At 39.6% G+C, this 25,939-nt stretch overlaps 1 protein-coding gene across 2 annotated transcripts in view; it reads right to left on the bottom strand.

Moving 5' to 3' along the window:
* The window catches only part of prkcz (protein kinase C, zeta), a 226,405-nt gene that overhangs the window by 55,899 nt on the left and 144,567 nt on the right, over positions 1 to 25,939 (bottom strand). For both annotated transcript variants that reach the window (XM_038269023.1, XM_038269024.1), the window contains 5 exons: positions 17,577 to 17,674; positions 15,204 to 15,290; positions 10,271 to 10,406; positions 10,075 to 10,162; positions 9,835 to 9,954 (listed from right to left, as the gene is read on the bottom strand). In XM_038269023.1, the coding sequence (XP_038124951.1) occupies positions 9,835 to 9,954; positions 10,075 to 10,162; positions 10,271 to 10,406; positions 15,204 to 15,290; positions 17,577 to 17,674 (529 nt within the window). The remainder of the gene's footprint in view (positions 1 to 9,834; positions 9,955 to 10,074; positions 10,163 to 10,270; positions 10,407 to 15,203; positions 15,291 to 17,576; positions 17,675 to 25,939) is intronic.

The following is a 25,939-nucleotide window of genomic DNA, read 5'->3' as shown; positions in this document are numbered from 1 at the left end:
CATTTATTAATGCAGAAGTAGCAGGAATTATCTGTGTGCGTTTAATGAGAAATTTAATAATTTTACATATTCAGAATTTTTACTTCTTTAAGTACTTTAAAAATGAAAATTATTACATCCTGTTCAATAAATGATAAATGTTTTTAATTCAGAGTAAATTTCATCTGAATGTGCTTTACTGGAGGCATCCATGTTTGTCAAAGAACACTACTGCCACCTACTGGTTTGTGACATCATGGTGCGGTATCGGCTGTTGATCAAGTCCCAGTGCTGTTTCTGCTGTTTGTCACAACTAGTCCGATACCAGTATCAGGCGGGGCCCCGATCCAGCACTAAAATGGTGGTATCGGTATAAGTGGGTACCAACAAATAGGGCACCAATACCATTTAGAGAGCCAAAAGTTTATTCAACTATTGTCACCCGTTCCAGGTAGGCAATAAAAAGTTCTAATGGATTCACTATTAGTCTTTTTCCTGCTTCACAAAGGTAGGCAGCAGCTTGATAAAGTCATGATGGCAATTATTTTACATCCAAGTAGTATGCAGTAGGGTTGTCAAAAGTATCGATACTGAAACGTATCCGGATACATTACTCGTTTTTAAAAGTATCGATACAGTGCTACCACCAGTGGCACCTAAGCAGTCATTCATCTAAAGTGCAGAATAGAGGACAATGCACTTTCTGAACACTGTGTGATTGAATAATTCTACGCACTTCTCAGTTTCAGACTTTTTTTGTAACAGGTGCAGCTGCTGAGAATTATTTTTGTTTCTTAACCGGTTTGGCTTGTGTCATTGTTATGTGTGCAAAGCATAGCCAAGGAAGGAACACATCATTCTAATAATTTTTTTATCATGCTTGCTTAATATTGTGCACAGCATACAACCTCAAAATATTGTTCTCATTGTTTATTGTTCTTATTTATTGTATTTTATTTATTAATGAAAAGATTTCTGTTGAATTTTGAAGTCTTTGTTTTTATCCTTGTGGTATCGAGTATCGAATATTTTCCTTAGTATGGGTATGGAGTTGAAAAGTTTAGTTTCGTGACAATCCTAGTATGCAGTTCTTCACACATATACAAACACACATCAATTTCAAACAGATGGTATCGGTAGTTCCCATTGATTTGGCTTGTAAAGCGGGGAGAATGGCGCTAGGCTTACCGCATCGTGACGTCTCTGCTGGAAGATGGCAGGAGGGAGGGGTTACTATATTTGGGCAATAAATGATTAACACTAAATTCATAAAATCACCATGAATGTATCCGTTTTTGCTATAAATAATGATCTAATGATTATTCCGTGCTGACCGGACTTTTCCTCTAACGTAGGGCAGAATGGATCCATGTTTCTATGACGTTTGACCGTTCTGACCCAACAGTCCAGAGAATTCAATGACCAGAAGTGTTTTTCTAATTTAATATAGTCTAACATCAGTGAAGGTGTGTAAATACAGAAGCAGCATACATGCGTGTTCAGAGATGGTTTTCTGCTTATATCGATTCTTTGTTTTAGCTGCTGTTGCGTTTCTGACACCTAGAACCAATCGGCCTCTTCTTTTCTTACCGCTGGCATTAGCAAGACATTTTCATCCAAACTGCTGCTATTACTGGATAGTTTCTGTAATACCTGAGGTATAGTTTTTGTGGAAAACCATTGACCCAGCGTGTCTGACACCATCAAAAACGATACATTCAACCTTATGACAAGAGAAGCTTCCTTGATATCTATGATAAGTAGCAATTGAGTGCTTGTGTTTGATAAATCATCTAATTTATCTCCAGTCATCACTAGAAACTGGTGTTCATGTGTTTGGGTACGTCCTCTCATTGATTCAGTACCGGAGCTCATAAACAGAATTAGCTGGTCTTTATCCAGGGGAGTGGAAGCTCGGCCAGCTGACAGATTAACATAAATGATGTAGAGTAGCTGCATTCATAGCATCAACCTGATCAGCATCTGTTGTTAATTAAATACAAGAGATAAGAATAGATAATGCCTTTATTGTCCCACAATGGGGAAAGTGCGATTGTCTGTGAAATAACCTGACGAAAGCATATGGATATAAAAAGAACATAAAGCAAAGAAAAAAATAAATATATGCATAGACTGTAGGGCAAATGACCCAATCTCAGAAAGGAAAATATTGCATAGTAGATAATAAAGGACATGTTAAGGTTAAAAACAAAAACAGCAAGATAAAACAGAAAAACAGCAGCCCAATTATGGATAAAATAAAAAAAATGGTGAATAAAAGCATGTCAGGAGTGAGCTGTTATTATATTTGGGCAGAAATGGCCTCTCAGTGATCATGACGAAAATTATTGTTTTGATATTTTTACTGATTAACGTTAAATTTTGTGCTTCTACCAGTAAAGGAACACAGATAAACCAGACTAAACCTCGTTTTCAAGGCTACAGGCTTTCGTTAACAGGGACCCCACTAACGAAACAGATCAGGTCTCTGCATCTCAGAGAAGTCCCTCCTTGGCAATGCAGACCTGGATAAATCCAACAGAGCAAATCTAAGAAGACCTCACCCAAAGAGGAAATGCTTCAGCGGACGCCATGCTAAATGCTGTTAGAATAGTGCTAGCATAGTGCTAGTTTATTTAGCATAGCGACTTCCTGACATCTCTACGTAGCCAGAAAATGTTTCTAAGGGCGGCCAGGCAATAACCAATGTCCACCTAGGGGTGAGGACCTAAGGGTCAATCTACACGGTTCCAACAGAAAAATGACCGAGCACAGCATCCATATTTTCTAAATAAAGACAAACTATCCTTTCCTACAGCCTTTGCTAACAAATAGATGCATATATTTAAACATCTGTGCTTCCCAGTTAAAAGGTGGTAGATAAATAGTGGATACATTTCTCAGGTTTGAGTTCTGGGATGAACATCTTTTCCATTGTCATTACTTACCAACTTTTATCGATAATTATTCTGCATAAAAATTATATTTACAGGTACTAATATCTACATAAATTGATTATTTAAGTTTTTATCAAAATAGTTATTTATCTATGATTTCACTGAAGACTCCTAGATGACTTGCAGAGACACAACATTTTCTCTTTATCACATATTCGCAAAATCTAGAATTCTGTTTTTATATTTAATGTTAATATATTGATGTGCATCATTAACTAAAGTGTTTTTGTTGTCAAATAATTGTTAATATATGAAAAATTTCAATGTTTTGAATATTCCATTTGAGAGACTGCTACCACCGTCTGTATTAGAGGGGAAAAATAGTAGCGGTGGCCAATGATTGGCTGAGGGTGACCATGCCCCCCCCCCCCCCCCCCCCCCCCATCTAGCTCAGAGAAAAAACACATAATATGTAGCCAACATTTGGAAGAAGAATGTTTTCAAGATGACTTGGATAATAACGCGTTGTGACAAACACCAGATACAGCACTGGGACTTGATCAACAGCCGATACCGCACAGTGACGTCACTAACCAGTAGGTGGCAGTAGTGTTCTTTGACAAACATGGATGTCTCCAGTAAAGCACATTCACATGAAAATTACTCCTAATTAAAAACACTGATCATTTATTGAACAAGATGGAACAATTTCATATTTAAAGGACTTTCAGAAGTTTAAATTCTGAATATGACCAAACTTTTCCTTTAATAGTTGTTTCTAAAAAAAAACCAAAACTCATTCCTCTTTAAAATCATGCTGTTGGTATTCTCTAATATTTACCTTAATATTTTTTTCATTTATGTAATATTTACATATATTAAAACTATGTAAATATTCATTAAAATGTTTATAATGTAGCTTGAGGCATTTCTTAAATATTTCCAAAATGTTCCTTCTTCCAGAATAATTTCTGGCTTGTAGCTGAGCGTTCTCTGGTCTGAGTGTCTATAAAGCTTTGGGGATGACATGCGGTGCACCAACACCCAAATCACACCCCTGGCACCAGGTCAATCTTGGTGGCATATGGTGGGTGGCTCTTATAGTCAACGGCTCGGTTTCCGTTGGCAGGCTGCATCCAGGGACCTGCTGATCCACCAGTCAGACCACCAGGAGGACGGTACTGGTGGCAGATGCTAGCCGCGGCGCCGTGCTACAAGCTCCTGACGGTCACAGCTGAGGCGAAGTGCGTCACGGTGTAGTATGGAGGAATTTCTGCTGCTGCGGGCAGAGTGGGAAAGGGAGAGGGAGGCGGTGGGGTTGTGCTATGTAAGGAGACCATATGGCTCCAGGAAACACAAATAGAAGCAGAGAAATTCTCCCTAACCATGAAGTGTGATGACACCTACAGCTCGTTTTCTGCTGAGCTCTCTACTTCACCACTCTGTTCCCACAAAGATCAACACTGGAGGAAGGATGGCGTGATCTCCTCCTTAATGAGCTTCATCACAGCCCTGTGGTCCTAAAACAACCCAAACATCCAACAATGATCCTCAAAAAACAAGTGAAACGTGTCACTTTGGGTGAAAATTGGGCTTTGGAATCTGGAGGTTCTGAGTTCAAGCGAAACCCCCACAGAATGACACTCTGGGTCCCTGAGCAAGACCCTTGATGCTAACACCTGCTTTGGGGAGTGGCGGTGTTCTGTTAGATCAGCATACTCGGTCAGACCAGCATACCCATAGTCAATACACATCAGCAAGGCGTCAGATTTGCGTTTATCTCTTTAGCTTTGTAGGAAAACTAACGTTAAACTAAATCAATGGCTGTGGATCCCTTTAGTCATGTACAAAAAAAAAAAATTTAAGGTCAGATCAACATTCGCTTAAAAAAACACCAAAAAGTAAGTAATTAAATAGTTTTTTGTACATCACTATAGGGATACACGTCCGTTAAGGTGGTTTAAAGTATATTTTTCACACAAAACTAAAGGGATAAACGGGTTTTGACCCTGGGTATGCTGGCCTGACAGAACAGCGGCCTAGAGGTTAGGGCATTTCCCCTGGAATCCTGAGGTTCTGAATTTAATCCCCACTCCCACAGACCGCCACTCTGGGTCCCTGAACACTCTTAACCCCACACTGCTCCCCAGGCACCGCGCAATGGCAGCCCACTGCTCTCCAAGGGGATGGGTTAAATGCAGAAGTTAATTTCTCCATTGTGAGATCAATAAAGTTAAATTATTATTATTATTAAAAGGATATTTTTAAATATTTAAAAAGTCCCATCTTAAATTTCTGATGTCATGACCTGAAGCAAACAGCACGGTTTCAAAACAGGGAGTGTGTCAGGACTCCTGTTTTTGTATCTGTGTTTTTCTGTGTTTGTCTCCCTTCCTCCACCAGGAGGCGCCTGGTTCTGGTCTGCCTCCTCACACACCTGCTGATGGTTTCCTCGTTAAACGGAGTGTTCCTAAGCTGCTGACTGCCACTACTTCGACGCCAGAGGGTTTTCCAGTTTTGGGTACTCTAGCCAAGTTGTGTTTGCAGAGTCCAGCTGAGTTTTTGGTCAACCTGAGTTTAACTTAGTTTTGTCTTCACCTCTTGGCAGGAAGTTGTCCTGCTAACTGAATCTCTCGGACCTTCACACCCCGGAAAGGATAAACTGAGCTTCAAACAGGAGGTTTGGATCCACTTTCCCCAAGAGATTGTTTGAGCTTTCACTGAGAAAGGAATTATTCTCCACTACGACCCGTTCAAGTACCGCAGGAAATCTGAGTGGCAGTCAGTTTCTCCGTTCTCCAACTATCAACTGCATTCTGGGTAAACCCTGTTCCGCCCTCCACCGAATCAGACAAACACTGGAACTACACAGACAGGAGTCAAGGATTCAACAACTTCTCTGGAAACGTGAGTCGGCAACGAAAACCTCTTCTCCAAGTTTCACGAGTCAAATTCCCCACTGAGCCTGAACTAACCGCTGTATCTTCCCCTCACTTTACAGTTCCGGTTGAGCAGTGTTCAGAGCAACACTTCTCCCCCTGTTCACTTCGTCAATAAAACCCGTTAAACCTTTACCTGGTCTCTCTGTTAGGTTTTCTGCATTTTTGGGTCAGAACTTTGAAACATCATGACAGAGAGAAGCATGGGTTTAATCTGGGTTTATCTATCTTTTTAATCCTGTATTTTTTTTTGTTTTGTGACCAGTTTATGAAAATGTCTCACTTCACTCTTAGTTCTTCATCTTTATGGTTTTGTTGACGCTCGGAGAAGATTGGGTGACATCAGCAGAGCCAATCCTGGGCCTGAGTTACTCCAGAAGGACAAATATGAGGGGTGTCAACAGAGAATATAACATCTCAATCAGCAAACTGATGTTTGATTAGATAAAAGCTTTATTAAATTATCCTCTTTTAAACCTACACTTTCATCTTTGGTCAGTTTTCTATTTAAACCTTTTAATTAGGGCTGAACGACTGCCAATAATAGAAATTGTGATGATTTTTTAACCAAAATCGCGATTTTATTTTTATTTTCCTTTGCACTAACCCTAAACTTGAAGATGTTTCACCCCAGGCTTTTGGTTTTATTGTTCCAGGACTTTACTGTAACCATTGTGAGAAAGAGTGTTTACTTCTACTTCCATGCCTGGATCTGCTGCTGGCTCTCTACCTTTCTGTTTCAGTACAAACCAACTTCCAGCGTTTAATCACCACCTAAAGGGCTGGAGGGAGGAATTTAGTGTTTTACTCTTATTAAATGTAGTGTAATTAAAAACCAGTGCCTCTGCGATTTGAAAATTGCGTTTTGTTATATTGCGATTATATTGCAAATGCAATTAATTGCCCAGCCCAAGTTTTAATGAAACCAAGTTGACCTAAATGATGGAAAAAGTGGAGCCACGGCTGCTTAGACACAATTCTCTCAAAACTCTGCAGCGTTTGGCCTAAAATGAAGCTGTTGATGAAGTTTTTTTCATAAACTGACCAATGATGAGAGATCTGCATTATGAATGCTTGGTTTGATCCTGATGAACATGCAGATTTAAAAACACAGAAACCTTTTAGTTACTGCTGCAGCTTTTCTATTTCTGTCCTTTTGAAAATGGAACTAGAAGAGAAAGTGGAAGCATTTCCTGCTCCTCAGCCTGGTATTTATCCGGTCACTGAACCGACAGAAGACAGGTCTGTGATTTCAGGTGGCTCAGCGTAATGATCTGGCTCCATCTCTGCTCAATGAGAACGCCATCAGCTGCCAAATGAAGCAAACACACGGAGAAACTCTGCCCTGGTCTCACATGCATGCAGCTAAGTCCCGTTTGTTATCCAGGCCATGATGTACTGCCAAATACTGCCGGGCTTCGTACAGAGGATGTGTGCAGACATCATCATTACAAGTTCAACATTTATTCCACATACACACCGAGTCATTTTAGCCCCTTAAAACATGATCAATCATTTATGAACGGAGAATCAGAAGAAAAAAAGAATTAAAGTTCAGACTTTGACTTCACTGCAATACGGAAGAGGATTAGGGCCACTGAAAAAATAAGAAAGTTAACTGATTTTTAAATTTAATTTCAGTTTAATATGGGAAAAATATCTCGGAATTCTGAGATTAAAGTCAGAATTCTGACTTTAATCTCAGAATTCTGACAGCTAACAAACATGTTAGCATCAAGCCATAGCCATGTCTGTTTTAGAGACTAGCTCTCTTGTTTTAATGACCTTCTGCTCCTCCATTAATGAGGGGACCCCTCGGGCACGTAAAAAGTTGCCTAATTCCGTAATTTTCCACCAATGTCTCACTGGCCACCTCAAACGACTCACATCTTTGTCAGTGAAGCTGAGTGCTCCAAACTCTGCCTTTATGGTGCCCATCTACATTAAAATCCAAAATTCTGAGATTAAAGTCAGAATTCTGAGAAAAAAGTCAGAATTCTGCAATTAAAGTCAGAATTCTGATTTTAAAAATCAGTTAACCTTTTTTTTTTTCACTGGCCCTAATCCTCTTCCGTACTGCAAAAACGTTTTGAAAATGAGTAAAAATTTCTCAAAAGAACATTGCATAACCTTTGGCCACTAGGGGTGCTAGACCTAAACTGCCTGTATTTTTTTCCTACGGTACCTTAATTTTCGGACTATAAGCCACACCTGAATATAAGCCGCAGAAGTTAAATTGCATGATTTGTATATATACAATCCGCACTGGACTATAAGCCGCAGGTTTTTTATTTTTAATTACCATATGGTTCGTGCACAGAGAGGATTGTCAGCAAAGAGGCAACTGTTTGGGGAAGCTTCTATTTATTAACATTTCAACACAATTGAATTGAGACAATTGTTCCCACTGGCGTCTCCAACGTCTCACCATTGACTCCGTGATTCCAAGGTTACGTGCAGCGGTTCTATTTCCTTCATTTACTGCCAAATTGGCTGCTTTAACTTAAAAGCTGCATCGTATGCATTTCAACGTTTGTTTTCCATAATGAGGGTGTCACACAAACTGTCTTGCGCTCGTAATGTCTGTCTTTCTCAGAGTATGCTTCCGGAGGATGTCCGCATTCCAGCGCGCGCGGCTACTTGTGTGTTAGCAGCAAATGTAACGTCAACATGGTGGATGGTATAATCCATAGATTTAGGTACCGTATTAGCCTAGTGGACGTTAGCTTTAAAAGTCCATAGATAAGCCGCATTGTTATATAAGCCGCAATGGGGAATGGGGAAAAAGTCGCGGCTTATAGTCCGAAAATTACAGTAGTAGCCATTCAAAATGTCCCCACTTTCCTTGATAGGTCCTTGGCTGGTCCCCTAATATTCCTTTTTAAACATCAATCTTTGCCCTAAAATATTCTTTCTTTCATGATTTGTGGACATTAGGATCTAAAGAGAAGCGTCATCTGTTAATCAGTGAAAGGTTGGAGTCAGCATAAAACATATGCAGGAGGGGGTCACTCCAGTGGCTGGAAGTTGGGGGGGACTCAATGGGAGTTGCAGGGAAGTGGGCTGCCATTCGGCTGGCGTTTGACTTGGAAGAGCCATTTTGAATGGCTGCTACTTAACTAAACATCAAAAATATTGACTGATCTATGACTGTATACTAGCAGCAAAGTATTAACTTACCAGGTTTTCATCTGTGTGGCTCTGGCTTCTTCTTTGAGCCTGCGCCAACAAATAAACTCCTTTCCAAGATCGACTTGTTTTTCCCTTGATCCCATTTCAGTTCCCTCTTTTTAGCCTCTTCAGAAGATTTCAACTTTTTCCTTGCCTCAGCCACCACCAGAATTCAAGCAAGCAGAAAAATATTTGACCAAAAGCTTTAGCTCCACGTCTATATAATAGCTTGTGGCTGTAAAGTTCCTTCAGGTCACATGACCTGGTCAACAACAGTGCATCTGCTCCCAACTCACATAGTCAGTATTCCAAGAGGGGAGCCCCGCTCATGGCCCGGGGAATCATTTAATATAACTTATGTGTCTACTATTTAGGTCACAAAGTCTGCGGTGTGCCTTTAAATTAAGTGCATTTACCCTTAATTTGAGCAGGTAAATGAGATGATCTGCCAATGGAATGAGTATTTTTACCATTAAAATAAGATTATTAGATAATATGCACTTGGAGAAAGAGACTGCAATTGTTTTTTTTCTTATTTTAAATGTAAATTGTCTTGTTTTATTGGCAAAGTGTCTCACTAAGCTGCTCAATACAAGAAAAAATGCATCCATTTTAAGAAAAAACTGACTTAGATTTACACTTTTTGCAGTTTTAAAGGCTGAAAGAGTCCTGCTCATGAAAAATAAGAGTTCATTTTACACAAAGTTTATCACTTTTCTAACTTTGTCTGGTGAGCTGATCACAGGTCTAAAACTACTCAGACAGAAAATCTGCCACATCCATGTCTGATCAAGTTTAATATGAACAGCACAGGGGCCACTATGAGTGTGCAAATGGCCGCGCCTCACCTTGGAAGAGGTACTCCTCTGTGTTCATGTCAGGATTGTCTGTAATAATATCAAACGGAGATCTTCCAGCCATCATCTCGAACATCAGCACACCCAGAGCCCACCAGTCCACGCTGAAGCCTGGGGACACAGACAGAAAGACTCTCCATGAACGCAGAAACAGCCGTCAGCTAAAAACAGATCACAGTACGAACAGCCGAGGAAAATACAGGACTTAATTACTCGGCTGCAGCTTCTCACCGTAGTCCTCTCCTCTGAGGATCTCAGGTGCGATGTAGTTGGGGGTTCCACAGAAAGTGCTGGTGGTGTCCCCTGGTCTGATCCCCTCCTGATCGATGACAGCAGCAGGTTAGAAGATTAAAAAAACTGAGGTTACCTGTAATCCCTTTGTTCACACAATGTCAGAGAAAAGTTTTAACTCTTCTGCCTTGCAGACCTTGCACATGCCGTAGTCCGTGAGCTTAATGTGTCCTTCGTGGTCCAACAGAACGTTGTCCAGTTTCAGATCTCGGTAAATGATGCCCTTCTCATGAAGGAAGTTCAGCGCGATGCAGATTTCTGCTGCATAAAATCTGTGGAGAAGAAAAGCGTGTTGGAATCATCAGGTAGCGCCACCAGCAGGCTAAAGCTGTGCACAGCGGGGCTGAAGTCCTGCCTTCAGTGTTGCATCATGAAAATATATGAGCAACTGTAACCCAGGGGTCAGCAGACCGGGGCTCTGGGTCCACATGTGGCCCTCAGCCCCTTACTCTTTAGTGAGCATAGCAAATATCATGTATTTATTATCAGTCGTTGCTAGCAGAATTAGTTTTTAATACAGAACACTGAAAATAAACTTTAACGATCCATCTGATTATCTAGTTTCAGCTGATCTCCTCCAGGGATCAGTAACCAAAACTCTCTGGCTGTAGAACCAAACGTGCTGAGTTTGAATTCAGCAGCTGCGCCCTCCGAAGGCCAGATTCATTGGCCGATTACGTCATGGTCTATGAAAGTAAATCTGTGTCGCTGGGATTTGATTAAAAAATGCCACTAAAATTTAAATGTTGTATGTTTGTACTTACTGTTTCAGTGTTAAAATATATTCAGAACACATTATAGACCTAAAAAAAAATTAATTGTCATTATTTCTACACAATTGAAATTTCATTTGTTATTTTCTCTTCAAGCTAAAAATTCACATTACAATTTAAAAGTGATTACATTTTCAATGGATTGTGACGTCCAACACCCAGCCAATCCCGTTACGTTTTCTTAGTCACGTGACGTTTGTGGCGCTCATACTTAAGGAAAACCAGCATGACGGAGCCGGTGTAGGTACCAGATTGACTCGGGCTGCCAGATTGACTCGGGGGGCCTGCGCCTTTTGATGACGTCACAATACATAATTGTTTTAACGTTTGCACAATTGCGCAAAACATTTTGATTGGTCTGGACAGCTTACTAAAGTAATTATAGCGTGGTGTAGGTTTTATTCGAAAGCGGGATTGCGGTTTGTAAACAGACAATTTTACGAAGAAATTCTCCATGGTCCCTGCGCCGTCCGATGACGTCACCGAATTCGCCATGGGCCTTGCGCCTCCCGATGCCGTCACATTATGGCAACGCCACTCAAACAAACTACATTGAGCCCGCGGTCTGCATTTGTAACGAGAATAAATTCAGGAGAATGAAGCTAAAGGGATACAAAAAATAAACTTGTAATATTACAAAAACAAAAATACTACGAATACAAAGGGGCGCAATGTAGTTTGTTTGAGTGGAGTTGCCATATCGTTACGAGTGGCGTTGCCATATAGTGACGGCCGAGTTGCCATATTATGACGTCATCAAAAGGCGCAGGCCCCCGAGTCAATCTGGCAGCCCGAGTCAATCTGGTACCTACACCGGTCATGCAAGCTAATTCTAACTCAACGGTGAATTTATTACTTTCATTTTTCTGTAGTTGAGTTAGCGTTAGCTAGCATGACCGGCTCCGTCATGCTGGCTTTATTTCAGTATGAGCGCCACAAACGTTACATCACGTGACTAAGAAAACGTAATGGGATTGGCTGGGTGTTGGACGCCACAATCCATTGCTAATGTCTGTGACCTGAAGTAACCCTTCCCTTTTTTCACTGAATTTAGACGCTGAATTTAAGAAATATAGCCAGTTGAATCTCAGGAGGCTGAAATTTGAATTTTGAAAGGATGAATTTTTTTATATGGAGAAAAATTTAACTGAAAAATAAGTATTGAAATTTTAATCACTTTGAAATATTAATGTGAATTTTTAGCTTAAAGAGAAAAAAACAAATGAAATTTCAACTGTGTAGAAATAATGACAATGAATTTCTTTTTAGGTCAAAAATTTGTTCTGAATATATTTTAACACTGAAACAGTAAGCACAAACATACAACATTTAAATTTCAGTGGCATTTTTAATTCAAATCCCAGTGACACACATTTACTTCCATAATGGTCAGTTTGGATTGGAAGATTCCTTATTAAGCGGCCGACAAATGCAGCCTTCTTTGTGCCTGTTTTGAAGGACAAATCCGGTGTATCCTCCGTAGCCTTGGGTATCCCATGATTCATTGCAAGTTCATGCTGAGTCATGTTTCGACACGTCCCTCTGATGGGAATCAATCATGTCCGTTTAAGGGGGAATGAATTCACAGGTTTTATTTTTAATCATAAACATTCCTTCCACTGGAGTCTCCTAATGTTGTATCATGGCTCCTTCACCAACACTGATGTTAGAAAAACTCACAGTGACCCGTGTTTTCTGCAGTCACTTATTTGACTTATTATTTTATAACTCAATGTAACAGAAATTAAACCCTTGGTGAAAATGAAAAACCTCTAAAAAGTTTCCACAGGTGTGTTTTCCACCATCTTTATTCTTGTCCCTCAAACATCTCCAGGCTGCGACTTTGTTCATCAACTCATCCGTTAAATCAGTCACGCTTTGGCTGCGGCCGTTAGCTCCTTCAGCCTCATGCTGTGAGTCAGGCTTTAAACCCTTTTGGTGATGATAAAATGTACTTGGAGCGCTGGGCTGGTGAGTCAGCGGTGTGTTTTCTCTCCATGTGTAGGTAGTGTTTTCTGTCTCTTGGAGACAAGCCTTCATTAACTCTGACAAGCCTTTCTGTGTCTGGCTGCTGTAAACCAATGATTGTCAAACACTGAGGGGGGGAAAGTCGGCGTTGGAGCGATGTTTGACAAAGGAATCACGGATCCCACGCCGCCCCCCCCCCCCTCACCCACATCTCGGCTCTGGCAGCCTCTGTTGTTTCAGACGGCACAGAGACACGTCTTATCAGCATCACCCTGCATCGCCCACTGCGCGGGGGAATGCATCAGGGCCCTCTCTGCTCATGAATATGTGCAATCATTATGAGCGCTGCTTTGCATATGTACAGCCACTGTCTCCAGGATCCAGATTGAAGAGGCCCATTGGGGCCCAATGGTGCCTCTCTGCATAACTGAGCCTTTGATCCCAAATCTATCAGAGCTGCGGTTTGACTAACCCTCAAGCAGACAGGCACAATGAATTATGGGAGCTCATTACGTTTCTCCTGGATTTAGAGAAAAAGTCTTAAATGGGAATCGGTGGAACGTCCCTGTGAACATCTGTTTGGTTGGAAAACGCAGGAGAAGGATCTTCAGCTTGATCAGTTCCTAAAGCCTTAGTCACAGCTTGACCATTTAGAACAGATGATGCATGACGCACACAAAAAATGGCCGAAAAGGCTGGCACACGTAGGATAAGTTATGGGTACGCTGAAACTCGCTGGCACATGTCGATATACGGTGACATATGGCGAGTACGCATGCTCAAAATGTCCTGACGTATGCCAGCATACGCCATACGAGCGCCATTAGTTCAAGGTCAGTTATCTGATCGTTACTCTTTAGTCGTGGCCTCTGAGTAACTTGTGCATAACTTCTGAGTAACTTATCCAGAACTTCTCTCTAACTCATATCAGCGTATCTGACGTGTTCCAGACAAGCGCTGAACGTGTTTCTAACTTCCAGCTACTGTATAATGGCGTATTGGCAGCGTTTTGGTTTAAAGGGGGTTCACAGGAGGAAACCGTCAGTTCTCCTCGAGACTTCATCCCCATCATAGGGGGAGCCAGAAGGTGAGGGTGGTGAGTCGCCCCTAGAATGATGCACAAGCATAATTTTATGCCCATGAAATTATGCACAAGTTAGGCTGTCGATGGACAGAAGTTCTGGACTTGTTATGAATATTCTATGTAAAATTGAAAAAAAAAATCAATTAGGCTGCTCAGTGGAACAGTGGGTAGCACTGCTGCCTTGCAGCAAAAAGGTTCTGGGTTTGATTCCCAGCCCGGGGTCTTTCTGCATGGAGTTTGCATGTTCTCCCTGAGCATGCGTGGGTTCTCTCTGGGTACTCCGGCTTCCTCCCACAGTCCGAAAACATGACTGTTAGGTTAATTGCTTCTCTAAATTGTGCTTAGGTGTGTGCGTGAATGGTTGTTTGTGTCTCTGTATTGCCCAGCGATGGACTGGCGACCTGTCCAGGGTGGACCCCACCTCTCACCTATTGACTGCTGGAGATGGGCACCAGCACCCCTCGCGACCCCACTCGGGACAAGCGTCTCAGATAATGGATGGATGGATTGAAAAAAATACATAAAAACTTCAGTGTATACCAGCATTCTAGGAGATTCTGGAACGTCGGGCGTATACTGTCTAAATCGGCAAGGTGTGACAGGGCCCTAACCTCACTGCACCAGATATTTGCTTCCTACCCTATAGCAGGGGTCTGCAACCTTTCATATCCAAAGAGCCATTTGGCCAAAGTCTGACTGAATAAAAGCTGTTAGAGCCAAAAAATATAACCTCCCTTTTTCAAAAACATACCTTTTTTTATATATTTTTTTTATTATCTCATATAGGAAATTAGTTGCCATCTTAAACAACCAACAAATTATGTATTTTTAGCTTTAAAAACAATATTAAAACACATAAATTCCAAGTTAATTAAAAGAAAAAATGCTCATATGCCTTAGTAGTTTTTATAAGACCGAAAAGAATGACATAAGACTAGTGCATTATTTAGCTTTTTATATATATTTTAGCCACTATTAAGAGCCGCTGTAGAGGATCCCAAGAGCCACAGGTTGCAGAGCCCTGCCTTATAGGAACAGTAAATCCCTGCTAGTGTCGGCTGTCAGGTCTCCTGAGCAGCTTCACCAGAGTTCTGATGGTCTTGTTTATCAGAAATCGGATCCATTCATTATCATCTCAAAGTGACAGCCACTCCTGCTGGAAGGGAAGTTTTGAATGGGGAGGGGGTGCGGTTGCAGAGCTTGGATCATGCGTGGAAGCAGCTGTTTAACCTCTGGATGCTCACCTGGCGTGTTCCTCCGGAAGCTTCCTCTGTCGTTGCATATGAAACATCAAGTCTCCGCCGTTCACGTATTCGATCACCAGGAACAACCTGGGGAAAAAACGGTCAGAACATTTTGACTCAAACATCAGGTAGAATCGGACCAGCGTTACACAGGATTGGGCTGAATAGTGTTTGATTTATGAAGTGGACTAAAGTTCTGATCCGTTCTGGTTCTGGGTGACGCCTGCTGCAGAATCAGGAGGGATTTACTCTTAGTTTACCCCTCAGTGTTTTTTTTAGCTTTGATGTTTCCATTTAATGCAGAAATCTAGTGACATCTAGTGGTATAATGTTGTGTCAGCGCATAATTAAAAAGAACAAGGTCAAAGTTCAGTTCAAAATGAACTAGATCATGTTCATTGTTCACTTTTTCAAAAATGAACTATCTTCATACACCTATAAATGAACTAGTTCATGTTCATTTGGTAAATGAAGCCACAATCCTCCACAATAGAGCCTCATATTTCCACCTTTATGTGTGATCATAATATATAGAAAGAAATGGAAAATCCTGGATGCAGTCAAGTTTTACTGGATGAGCAGTGAAGTTTTTTTTTAGCCTAATGACACAGAACTTCAGAAACATTCAGCAACATTCAGGTTCTGCTGAAAAGATCTGGATCAAAATCATTTCTTCCTCATTCAGCAGCAGGTATTTCCAAAGAGCTCAGATGCTTTAAATGAGTCTCTTTGAATTTGAGGTGGACGTTGCTGATGTACCAACTTGTTTAAGTCCAGGTGGGCACAGTTTGAATAAAAACGTCACTTTTTTTCTGTCCCAGTCTTCCTTTGTTAGTTGATCAAATTCTGCCAAGCGCTCTGCTAAACTGACATTAGAAATACCAGCAGATGAGTCTGAATGGAGCAGACTAGAACTAGCAGTAGAGATGCTGCTCCGTCAGCTGTTTGCCGTAATAAATGATTTTATCTAATGAAAAGTGTCGTTATCAGTTGAACTCTTGTCCCCAGCGCTAACCTGTTCAGGAGCAGGTTTTCTTCAGTAAACTCTGAATCTGATATGTACTAGCTTTACTGAATATTTATTCCTGACATCTGAAAAAAAAAAAATTTTTCTTTGTCTAAATGACCACTTCAAACCAAACTACATTCTCCATATCTAGAATAAACATTCTTGGTGTCTATAAATTTTTTTTCAGATCTCCATATTCCTAACATTACTGGTCAGCATTTGTATTTTACCTTTAAAAAAATATTTTTCAGATATCATAAATCAATTTTCTGTCAAGATGACAAATGTCAGAACGGCCACTTAAAATGTATAAACATTTCTACTGTAGATATATAAAAATGAATTCTTACAAGTTTTTTTTTTTTTTTTTTTTTTACTTTTTAACATTCAATTTCTGCTACAAAAATGTCACTAAAATATATATTATTACTTTTATTATTATTATCATAGAGATCTACAAATGGAACAACAGAGAGGAGAGTGCTTTCAATAAAAGTAAAAACGGCCTGCCATAGAGCACTTCAAAGAAACTTATGCACAAACTCCAGCAGCAATCTCCTCTTTAGTAGCTGTGGCGCTGTTTCTCTGTCTAACACATTCTCCTTGTTTTGTTTGTTTGTTTTGCATTTCTTCTCTAAAATCTCTAGTTCCTTGGGGGTGAAATAAGCACTTCCTGTTGCCTGTAGTCATGGTAACTCTTTGAATCGGTGCTCCACTGTTAATAACTTTTCATACATGTTGTTCACACGCTTAATTCTGAGTGGACCTAGTTAAAATAGATTGAACTGATTGATAGCAGCCGTTGTGAAACCGAACATTTGCAATTCCCCAATTTAACAAAGATCAATATAGAGTTTCGGATTTGAATCTGAATTTGTTAAACATGCTTCAAGAAACAGACCCAAGCTCAGCCTCTGATGTAAAGGTTTCTTAAACACCTGTTAATAAATATAAGAGAACTTCCACAGTAAATAATAAAAAATGACTCCAGGTAAAGACTACATGGTGACATAATTCATAGAAAAGCAGATTCCAGCTCTTTCCTGCTTCCATCTTTGCATAGTTTCTGCTCAAACAGCTGGAATCAAAAAATGAAAAGCACACAGGCTACCATTCAATGCTGTTAGAGATCTAACAGCTGATTTACCAACTGATTATAAACCATGAAGGCATAAAATATCAGGCTCTGACTGAGGAGGCAACATTTGGAGAGTAGACTTTGGGTTTGAAAATCTCCTCAGGGTCTTTGAGGAACATTTTTATTGCAAAGGCATTTCTCACATCAGGAAGAGGAGGTGTCGAGTACAGAGAGCCGGAGAAGTGCGGGTCGTAAATGAGCAGCGTCAGTCTTATCTGACTCTTACCGACTTTCTGTCTGGAAACAGGAGTGGAGGCCGACTAAGAATGGATTGGTGGACGCCTGCTCGAACACATGCTTCTCTGTCTGCACCCAGTCGATATCCTGCAGGGAGGAGTGGAGATGGACAGAAACGGGGAGGGGAGATAATTACAATCAATCCGTCTGATCGATAGGCTTCCAGAGACAGACATAGATCCTCCAGAGAGCAGTCAGCGTTCATGCTCGCTGTAATTCAGACTGTTTGCTTCTTCCAGCTGTCCCGGATAAAAGGCTGCGCTGTGACTGATGGCCGAGAACAAAGCAAACGTTATGAACTGATCCTGCAAAGTTAGTGAGTCACATAATGACGGGCATTACTGAGGCTGAACATTTCCCTGCGTTCAGACCTGTCCCACACATTAATCACCTCATTATTTCCTTTTTCATTTATAAAATAACAAAGTATTGCCTGAGGATTACAATAAAGCCAAATTAATGCAATTTATTCTTTTTGTTGTAAAACATTTCCTCGGTTAAAGCTACAGAAGAAAGACAGACATCAGGAGAAACAATCGGCCCTCTCTGATACCTGCAGGTTGTGCTGAGAAGCCTGCAACTAAACAAATCGATTAATCTGTTGATTATTTTTTTCGATTAATAATCAGATAACCAAAGGTTCTTTAAAGAAGAATTTTTACAAAATTAAACCAAGTGAAACTCAAACTTTTCCACTTCAGGAGCATATAGAAGTACGCAGAAGGCCGCTCACTCTGAGCCTGGTTCTGCTGGAGGTTTCTTCCTGTTCACAGGGATTTCCACTGGTTCCTCCGAACCAGACTTGGCCTGGAACTGGCCTCAGGGAACATTCACACCCAACAAAAAAGCGGAGCGGAGCGACGCCAAATTACACTGCAAAAAGTAAAAATCTCAATAAGTGCTATTTTTCTTAAAATAAGTGCATTTTTTCTTGAATTACGGGGGGTGAGAAACTTTGCCAATGGAAGAAGAAAATGTACTTTTAAAATAAGAAAAAATAATTATATTGTCTTATTTCAAGTGCATATTATCTAATTATCTTATTTTAAGAGCTAAAATACTAGGGATGGAACGGTTTATGAAAACCGTCCGAACCGTTCGGTTCGACTGTCTCAGTTCGGTTCGCGTGTGTTGCGTTCGGTTCATGCGCTGCTCCTTTTTCTCATAGGGGAAGCGTTTACACTCCAGAGCAGAAGGTGGCGGTACTGCGACCAAAGCCAACCACCGGTAGTAAACAAGAGGAAGAAGAAGCGAAGCAGCGTATCCGGGTGTAGCAGAAAAAAATCGGTTGTTGTGGAGAATTGTGTGGGTATGGCGAGTGGGAAAGAACAGGAGTTGGAAGATGCACCAGCAGCACTTTATAGGTCTGCTGTATGGGAGCGCTTTGCATTTAGAGTGACCTACGATGACGGCGGAAAGAAAGTTGGGGATAAAAGTGCAACCGTGTGCAAGCATTGTGCAACACGTTTTGTTTATGCTAACAGCAACACGACCAACATGTCATGCTAACCCTGAAATGCCACATACTCCGTCAGCGCTCCGCCCCGCTGCGCTCCAGACCGCCTGCACAAAGCAAAGCCTACAGCCTCCACTGTGGCTCCCGTCCTCTCCGCTCTGAGTTCCTTGGAGATGGTAGAGGGCATGCGCCAGATGATTAAATTCAAAGCAGCAAAACATACGGAAATGATCCAGGGTTTCCGCGAAACATTTAAAATAATTACAATTCATTAATTTCTTTGGATTTTTTCATTAATTTCATTAATTTTCATTAATTTTTATTAATTTTTTTTATTTTTCGGTGTAACAATAAACATATACCAAACCAAAAACCGTGACCACGAAACCGTGAACCGAACCGAACCGTGGATTTTGTGAACCGTTCCACCCCTAAAAAATACTAATTCCATTGGCAAATCATTTTATTTACCTAATTAAATTAAGAGTAGATACACTTGATTTAAGACATTTTTACTAATTTTTAGATCGTTTTTGCAGTGTAGGACGTAGAGCCTGGTCCCTGATGGACAGTGGTTGCAGAATTTCCTCTCTATATCCTTCTGTAATGAAAAAGCCTCCAATGTTGAGGCAGAAGCCGCTGCTCACCATCACACTACAGAAGCCGCTACGCATCGGCAGAGAGGATTAGCCTGATTTTTCACGGGTTTTACCTCCATACATGCTTAACAAGTAAGACATATTTTAAGGCAGTGATTCTAAAAGTGTCTTTTCTATGAAGGCAGATTTGTTTCTTTATTATTCAATAAAAAAAAAAGGTTGCTTAAATCAAAAAATATATTTTCAATTAAAAAAATCTTCAACTTTTCAATCAAAGAAAAAAGTATTTGAATGCAAAAATATATTTGAGACTCAAAAAAACAAACTTGAACACTGCTTTTCTTTGACTGAAAATGTTTTATTTGATAGAAGTCCAGTCTTTTTTTGTTTAAAGCAACTTTTTAAATTGAAGTAACATTGTTTTTTGATTGGACCATATAATGGGTAGGACATTTGTGTCTTTATTATTTAATAAAAAAAGAAGTTGCTTCAAATAAACAAACAAAATTAAAAAAATAGAACTTCAATGAAAAGATAAACGTTTTCAATCATAGAAAATAGTTTTTGAATGCAAATAAAATATTTGAGACTCAAAAAAATGCATTTGAACACTTTTTTTTATTGTTGAAAATGTTCTTTTTGGTTGAAGGAATCTATTTAGTGTTTGGGCCATACATGGGGAGGACGTTTGTATCTTATTCATTCAAATCCCAAAAAGTTGTTTCAATCAAAAAAAAAAAAAAAAAAAAAAAAAAAAAATGAAAGAAAAAACTGTGCAAATGCAAAAATAAATAAATAAAAAATAAAAAATTACCCCATGAATATTTTTTTTTTTTTTTTTGAAGTGAAAGAAAAAATTCAAGTTCAAATTGTTTTATTTGAATCAAATTGACACAAACGTTCCGCAGTGGGAGGGTGCTTCTCTATTGGTCAGACATTATTTTTCAGAACGACCTTCCTTATACCTCTGTTTAATTCAATTTGTATCTTTTTAGTAGCTGAAGTGAAAGTCCTGTTCTGCCTTGATAGGATATTTATCACTAATGATGTCTGAGTTTATTACACCTTAATATTACCTGCCTGTTGTGTTTCAGAACTAATGTTTTCCTCAGTAGTTTATCTAATTAGGACAGTTCCTCTGCCTGGATATACAGCTATAACCTTCATTCTGCAAGTGGCAAAGATTTGTGAATGGAATCAGAGCGCTGTCCTTGATCTAAAAACAAAGTAATATTCTGATAAGCTTGAGCCACGGATGTCTTCTCATCTGCAAACGTGTATGATGTAATTCAATTCAATTCAATTTATTTCTATGGCGCCAATTCACATCATGTCATCACAAGGCACTTTACAGTTCACCAGATCATCCAGTCAGATTGATTCAAAGTTTTCTATCTAAGGAAAACCAGTTGATTGGTCACTCACACTGAGCATGCTTGTAGCGACAGTGGAGAGGAAAAACTCCCTTTGAACAGGAAGACACCTCCAGCAGAACCAGGCTCAGTGTGAGCGGCCATCTGCTGAGGCTGACCGGGGTTCAAAGGATGTGATGATGTGAGACTGGCGATGTATAAAATGCTTCTCTAACTGTTTATCGGGGCCACTTCCTGAGAAGTGAGCCCAGTGGGTGAGCAGCTGCCTTCTGTAACTCTAAGCAACTTCTCTGATCTGACTAAGATTACAATCTCTATCAAAATCAGTTGTCATGTCTCCTGGTTATTTAATACATATAAATTATAAAGTGTTATTTAAAGAGTTTGTCCCTAATGATCTCTTTTTGGGGAAAAAGAACCAGAAAGAGAAAGCTTGACGGTGTAAACACAGAGCTTTCCTTTAACAGCCTCCATCATTAAATCCTTCCATAGCAAACTGTGAGACCATAACCGGCTGCACCAGGCGCTCTGGTAGCATAGCTCAGTTATTAGCCACTCTAAAAATTTTATACAGTGATTCAGTTGATCTCTGGGTCTTTGGGTGAAAATCAAAGGTTTTGTAGTTTTTCTGTTGCTCATGGAGCCAAACTGCATCTGGAAATGATTCTTAGTTTAGTTCTTCCTGTTTTATAACGGAAACCTCTTTAATTCAGGAAATCTCATTGAGCGTTTTTGAGACTGACACCACAGACCTGTTCTGAACTCTGAAGCAGATAGAATGCATGACAGATGAAATCTTGTTGTGTTGTTCTGAGTTAATGTGATTATGAACAAGTGTGGGGGTGCAGCCAGAAACACTGGAGGGCCGCTGATTTAGGAGAAAATAAACAAGCTTTCCAACAGAGAGCAAACTGCCAGAAGCAGTCATGTGAAGTCAGGGGAGGGAGTGAATGACGCAGGAAACAACAGCAAATAGTGATAATAGTTGAAAACTATTTGTCCACTTAACCATTTTATTTATTTGCTTATATTTATTTTAACATGTGAAAAATCAATGAATTTACACATTTCCTGCAATTTGAGATTGTGGTGGGCGGAGCCTAACCCCTGATGTGTCCCACAGACTGATAGAGATGGTTGGTGTGTTTGATTACATTCAGGGGCGGATTTAGGAAATATGGGGCCCTAGGCCAGGGGTCAGCCATATTGGACCAAAAAAAAAAAAAAATCTTTCTGGAGGCGCAAAGTCTTATTTAAGTGTCGTAGGGCAACACAGCCTCTAAGTGTTCTTTCCCACTATAGACCACCCAGTTTAGGTTTTTGTCGCATTGCTGACATTATAGAAACACAATAAAGGAATCTTTCTATGGTGGACATTCTCTGTTGGGAGGAACTAATTGAATCCTGAGGAACCAAGCAGGAACTGAAAATAAAAACAATCATTTTCGTCTGGGAGCGGCCATTTTTACCCAAATATAGTAACCCCTCCCTCCTGCCATCTTCCAGCAGTGACGTCACGGTGCGGTTAGCCTAGCGCCATTCTCCCCGCTTTACAAACAAAATCAGTGGGAACTACTAGACTGGGACTTGATCAACAGCCGATACCGCACCGTGACGTCACAAACCGCAAGGTGGCAGTAGTGTTCTTTGACAAACATGGATGCCTCCAGTAAAGGAACTAAAGTCGTTGAATTCTGAATATTGCCGGACTTTTCCTTTAAAAATGTCGATAAATGGCGGCACACACTGAACATCAGTGTCCTGCCGGGGAAGATAAGGGAGAATCTAAAACCCAATGAATGAATCCTCTATAAGAAAAATTGAGTTAATTACAGGGATAAGCCCCAAAAATATTCAAATAATAAAAAATGACCGTGTATTAAATATTCTTTGTCTTTCCTGATCCAGTCTAACAGCATGGCGTCGATCAATATATGATTAAAAGCTTTAAAAATAACGACTGAGGCACTTGCAGCGTTCATTAGCCTCACCACACGTCACCGACCCAAAGATACTTTCCTCATTTCTCAGCTTCCTTCTTCTTTCTTGTTGCACACAGTCATTTCGACAGTCTGCATCCATGCACCTGATTCTAATGATTGTCTGGTTTTATTTGCTATCGCCTGACCTTTGGTCCCTTTAGGTAGTGGGAGAACATCAGAGGGTAATCTTGAATGTTCAGCCTGAGGCAAAACGTTTTAATGCAGATTCCAAGTGTCATTAAACAGATTAAAGGTCATGTTTTATAGCAGCACCATAAACTGTTGGTACATTTAAAGCCTTCCATGCTGTGCCCTGATATGGTTTATGCAAAATCACAACAGCACAAAACAAACCGCATACTGTGCTGATGAAGCTGAATTCTTTCTGCTTGCTTTAAAAAAATCCATAATTACTCAGAATATTAAATGAAGCCTTTCCTCTTTTCAGCTGCAGCAGTAGGTTATAGGATTGGGATTTTAGGCTACTTTGATTCCAGGGATTAAACAGGAGTTAAAAAGAATTATTAAAGCCGTGTGGATGAACAGATCATAGAGTCCAATAGATATAAGAAAGTTCAGATCTTCCTTCAACTCTTTCTTTGTACAAATCAAACCACTGAGTCCATCTTACTTCAGATCTTTGGTCTGATTTAAGGAGCCTTTTGGGACTGATTATTTTACCCAAGGATTAGCTGAGCCATGTCGCCCTCTGCTGGATGCAAAGCTACACTGCAAAGAATTTAAACTACTAGTCGTTTTTTCTTAAAATAAGTGCATTTTTCTTGACTTTGTCAAAGGAACAAGACAATTTACATTTAAAACAAGAAAAAAATTGTTGCATTGACTTATTTCAAGTGCATATTATGTAATTATGTTATTTTAAGAGTAAAAATACTCATTCTATTGGCTAGTCATCTTATTTACCTTCTCAAATTAAGGATCAATACACTTAATTTAGGAACTTTTAACTTATTTCTAGATTGTTTTTGTGTAAGAACAGAAGAGTAAATCTGAAGTTCTGCATATCAGGAATTTACGGAAGAGGATTAGGGCCACTTAAAAAAAATGTTAACTGATTTTTACATTTTAATTCAGTTTAACATAGGAAAAAAGTCAGAATTCTGATTTTTTTTTCTCAGAATTCTGACTTTAATCTCAGAATTCTGACAGCTAACAAACATGTTAGCATCAAGCCATAGCCATGTCTGTTTTAGAGACTAGCTCTCTTGTTATAATGACTTTCTGCTCCTCCATTAATGAGGGGACTCCTCACGTAAAAAGTTGCCTAATTCCGTCATTTTCCACCAATGTCTCACTGGCCTCAAACAACTCACATCTTTGTCAGTGAAGCTGAGCGCTCCACATCTCTTCCTTCATGGTACCCATCTACATTAAGATCCAAAATCCAGAAAAAAAAGTCAGAATTCTGAGAAAAAAGTCAGAATTCTGACTTTTTTCCCATATTAAACTGAAATAAAATTTAAAAATCAGTTGACTTTTTTTTTTTTTTTCCAGTGGCCCTAATCCTAAAACATCAAACGTGAGTTTAAATAACAGCTTTTTTCTATTTTGAAGCTATAATAATTATCATTGATTATCCTCACAAAGCTTTATCTGTAGATTGTTAAACGTTAACAGAAAAAAACATTACAAACCAAAAGTCAAGTTCACAAGAAATACGATTTCAGCAGCAAAAAAAACAGTCTGCTGCTTCATTTTTGATGCTTGTCCACATTAAGGTCAGACACACCTAAAGAGCATCTTTGATGGTGGTGACAGGAAGTAGATCTTAGTGTTTTTCAGGTATATGGTACAAACTACAGGCACCAGAATAATAAAAGCAGACGCATTCAACATTTTAAGTTCATTTTGGTGTTAACCCTTTATAGGGCACTCTGAAAATCTAAATTTCCAGCCAATAATGTTATTGGAATCCAGGACAAGACCTTATTACCTTTGTAACATTAAAAAAATATGAATATTTTGATGGCAAAAATGAGAAACGCCAACTTGCCCAAAAATAAAAAGAAACAAAAGTGCTTCTATAAGAAATTCATGAAAAACACTCCAAGAGTGAAAGAAACACATTTTTTTGGTACAACATATGATACTAGCAGTTAGATTTTTGTTTAGTTTATAAACCTAAATATAATGGTTAAGTAGGCTGGTTAACCTTTGAAATTTCCTTTTAACCTTTCAATCTGCTTTTTACCTTTTTTCTTGAGTTGTTAACTTTTTTTTTCAACTTAATTTACAGTAGGCAATATATCATTCAAGTGCTCATCTAATCTTTAATCTCACTGTCATTTAATCTTTGTTGAAGGGGCTGGATATAGATCTTGTGCTTATAGACCTCACTGAGGGACGGGGGGAGACTCCATTTGTAAGAGGTATGCAAGTCATCAAAAACGGTAACCTGTCCTATAAGGCAGCGGTCCCCAACGATCGGGTCCGTGGGTCGTTTGGTACCGTGCCGCACAGAAAAAAGTTTATATATACCAACATATATATATATATATACAGTATATATATATATATATATATATATATATATATATATATATATATATATATATATATAAATAATTTATCGACGATCAGAGTCTGAGCGATGTTTTATTTTGAAAAATATAAAAAATTGCGGTATTCTCTCCCATCAGTCGGTGCATCTGTGCCTCTTGACACAGGTTGTTAATTCAGGTCAAGACTCATCCTATCTATAACATCCTATCTTTGTGAAGCGGGATTTTCTGCGGTTACAGCGACCAAAACAAATCTACGGAGCAGACTGGACATCAGGAGCACACTTTGTCTGTCATTTTCTCCGATTACGCCAAAATGGGACCGGCTTGTTGTTTTATGTTTATGCTGTTTGTATTTGATTTTATGCCAGTCGTATCATTTCACTTGATCGTGTTTCGACTATAGAAAAGGTTTACAAC

This window comes from Cyprinodon tularosa, unplaced genomic scaffold, assembly GCF_016077235.1.
Source record: "Cyprinodon tularosa strain WSP-4 unplaced genomic scaffold, ASM1607723v1 ctg716, whole genome shotgun sequence".
In the NCBI taxonomy this organism is placed as follows: domain Eukaryota; kingdom Metazoa; phylum Chordata; class Actinopteri; order Cyprinodontiformes; family Cyprinodontidae; genus Cyprinodon; species Cyprinodon tularosa.
The sequence above is the reverse complement of the archived record's forward strand: the minus strand, read 5'-3'. Positions and strand labels throughout refer to the sequence as shown.